At 36.7% G+C, this 2,500-nt stretch overlaps 1 protein-coding gene across 1 annotated transcript in view; it reads left to right on the forward strand.

Annotated features, from left to right (window-relative positions):
- The window catches only part of LOC137985393 (microspherule protein 1-like), a 15,426-nt gene that overhangs the window by 3,423 nt on the left and 9,503 nt on the right, over positions 1 to 2,500 (forward strand). Inside the window, exons 3-4 of the mRNA XM_068833005.1 lie at positions 1,187 to 1,228; positions 1,314 to 1,388. Of these exons, the coding sequence (XP_068689106.1) occupies positions 1,187 to 1,228; positions 1,314 to 1,388 (117 nt within the window). The remainder of the gene's footprint in view (positions 1 to 1,186; positions 1,229 to 1,313; positions 1,389 to 2,500) is intronic.

A 2,500-nucleotide genomic window follows, 5' to 3' on the forward strand; every position in this document is an offset into this window, starting at 1 on the left:
AGGGAGGTGGTGGGGGGGAGGCAAAAGCCCAACTGGACAAGCAATTGGCACAGAGACCACATCCGCTCTTTGTTGTGAACTTTGTTAACCTTCGTTTAACTGCACTAAACTGAATTTTGTGCACATTAAAGGGGCTAGGTCACGCTATTTTAAGTAATTTTGTTTAATTTTGTTAAGTATGAACTCTAAACGTCAAATTGGAAGAGCAAGAGTCTTTCATTTGCAAAATCACGGCCACCTAACAACTGAGAATGATTTGCCAGTTTTGTAAATGACATTTTGATATAGACTAATAATTATAAATTTGAAAAAAGGTGGGCCGACGTTTTTCAATTTATCCAAATTCAATCCATTTCAATCCTCTCCAGTTTTGTCCATCCATGTCCCTTCTTGGCTTCCCTGTGTTTTGTCAGAGTTCTTCTATAGTCTTGAACAGTTATTTTGATGTTTTAGTTAATTCTATGACCATTCGATCAGTGCTGAAATTGCCTAAAATTGCGTGACCTAGCCGCTTTAAAATATTTGTTTGCTTTCTATTGCATAGGATTGTTAATTCACAGACTGTTTAAATCTGATTTTAGCATTGAATGGCTTGAAGAGTTTGTTCTTACTTGAAAATGTTGGGTGAATGTTTTGAAGTTTTTGTGCTTAATCAATCACAATTAATAATACAATTTTGGCCAATCCATTTGATTTAGATAAACTTAAAATTTCAGAGAAAGGGATGTATGAATGGTGTGAATGAAATCACTGTTAAAAATGTTCAAATTTGTTGTCAAAGAAATTGATACAAAGGCCATAGAGTTTAAAGAAGGGAAAAAAGAACAAGAATTTTGTGAACAAAAGTGTTGTGCGTCGAAACCTCTTTCGTTTAGACGCGGTGGGAAATCTGGTACCTGTAATATTTTGAGATCTTCGAGAAACACATGCTGGATTAGGCTCATGTTCCTAGTACTTACTACATTAGTCTTTTCATCCACTGAAAACCCTTCGGTTGATATCATCGTACATGTATTGTACAATGAGATCTTCCTCCCCATTTCATTTAATCTAGATAAATATGTGGTATTTTTATGTTAAAAGAGACAAAATGGGATTGCTTTGTTCCTATTGCTCAGTGAAGGCACTAAAGGAAAATTAAAATTTAGATACATGTAGCAAAATGATGAATGCTCTTTTTCATTAGCCAACAGGTAAAGGCCCTTCTAGAAGACAACGCAAGAGTAAGGTCAGTAAATTTTAAACTTTTTGCCCGTGATGCCTTTTAAAAGTGTCTCCACAACCTATAGTACTATTACTTCTGTGTATTGCAGAATCCTCAAGTAAATAAAGAGTTTGGAAGATGGAGACCTACTGATGACTTAGCTCTCATTACTGCCATTCAACAGGTAATACAAAATGACTTTTGTAATAATAGTGGAGCAGTTTTCAAATGAGTGTCGTAAAACCAAAACCAAAGTAATTACTTTGGCCAATGTAAAATCCAGTAAACAAATCAATCCAGTAAACAATCCAGTAAACAAATCAAAACTCTAAGTAATTAGACGTAGCCGATACAAAGCGCAGAAAAATGTGCACGTGCGAGCTACTATTGGTTTTGGTTTCACTTCAGATTGGTTGAAAAAGTGGCGCAAGAACTTTGAACCAATCACTGAGTGAAGTAATGCAAAACCAAAGTAATTATCTAATTAATTTCGACAATCAATTGAAAACCAGTCTAATATGAAATTATTATTGAAAAGAGAAGCAAAAGATATCAGTTTATTTATCCTTCCTGCCCATTTGACATTCGCATTGAAAAGAAGAATGAACAGAAGTGTACAAACTATTGTGAACTTATGTATTAAACAAAAAGGATTTGGAACATGAAGAAGTGGAAGTTATACCAGATGTGATAGGTGCGTTGGGGACAGTGAGTAACAAGGAGCTTTAACAAGTAGTTTGAAAAGTTGGAGTTAGATCTGACAGTAAGGAAAGGAAAGGAAAGGAAAGGAACTTTGTTTAACCCATTGAATCCTGGGGCTTCTCCATTGATGAGTAAAGTCGTCTGGTGTTAGACAGTAAAATACTAAGTATGGCCGGTTTAGGGGTGAAAGGGTTAAAGTGTATAGTCGTTTTAGTGCTGGAGCACTAATTGGGGACACTGTCAACAATAAATGCAAATCAATTCAAATGTTGGTTTTTGAGGAGAGGGGAAAACCAGAGTACCCAGAAAAAAACCTCTCGGTGCAGAGTAGAGAACCAACAAACTCAACCCACATATGACGCCGAGTCTGGGAATCGAACCCGGGTCACATTGGTGGGAGGCAGGTGCTCTCACTACTGCGCCAGTGGAAGTGCTACAAAAACCATGTTTACTTGTGGCAGCCAGGATATTATGTAAAGTCATGGATAACACCTAGAAGAAAGAAAATGTATGTTGCAGTACGTAAGGTCACTGGACGTGGTTCACTACTGTGACAAAGTTAAACTGGTAGATTCCATCGCTCCTGAGAAGATA

This window comes from Montipora foliosa, chromosome 14 (genome assembly GCF_036669935.1).
Source record: "Montipora foliosa isolate CH-2021 chromosome 14, ASM3666993v2, whole genome shotgun sequence".
NCBI classification, from domain to species: Eukaryota; Metazoa; Cnidaria; class Anthozoa; order Scleractinia; family Acroporidae; genus Montipora; species Montipora foliosa.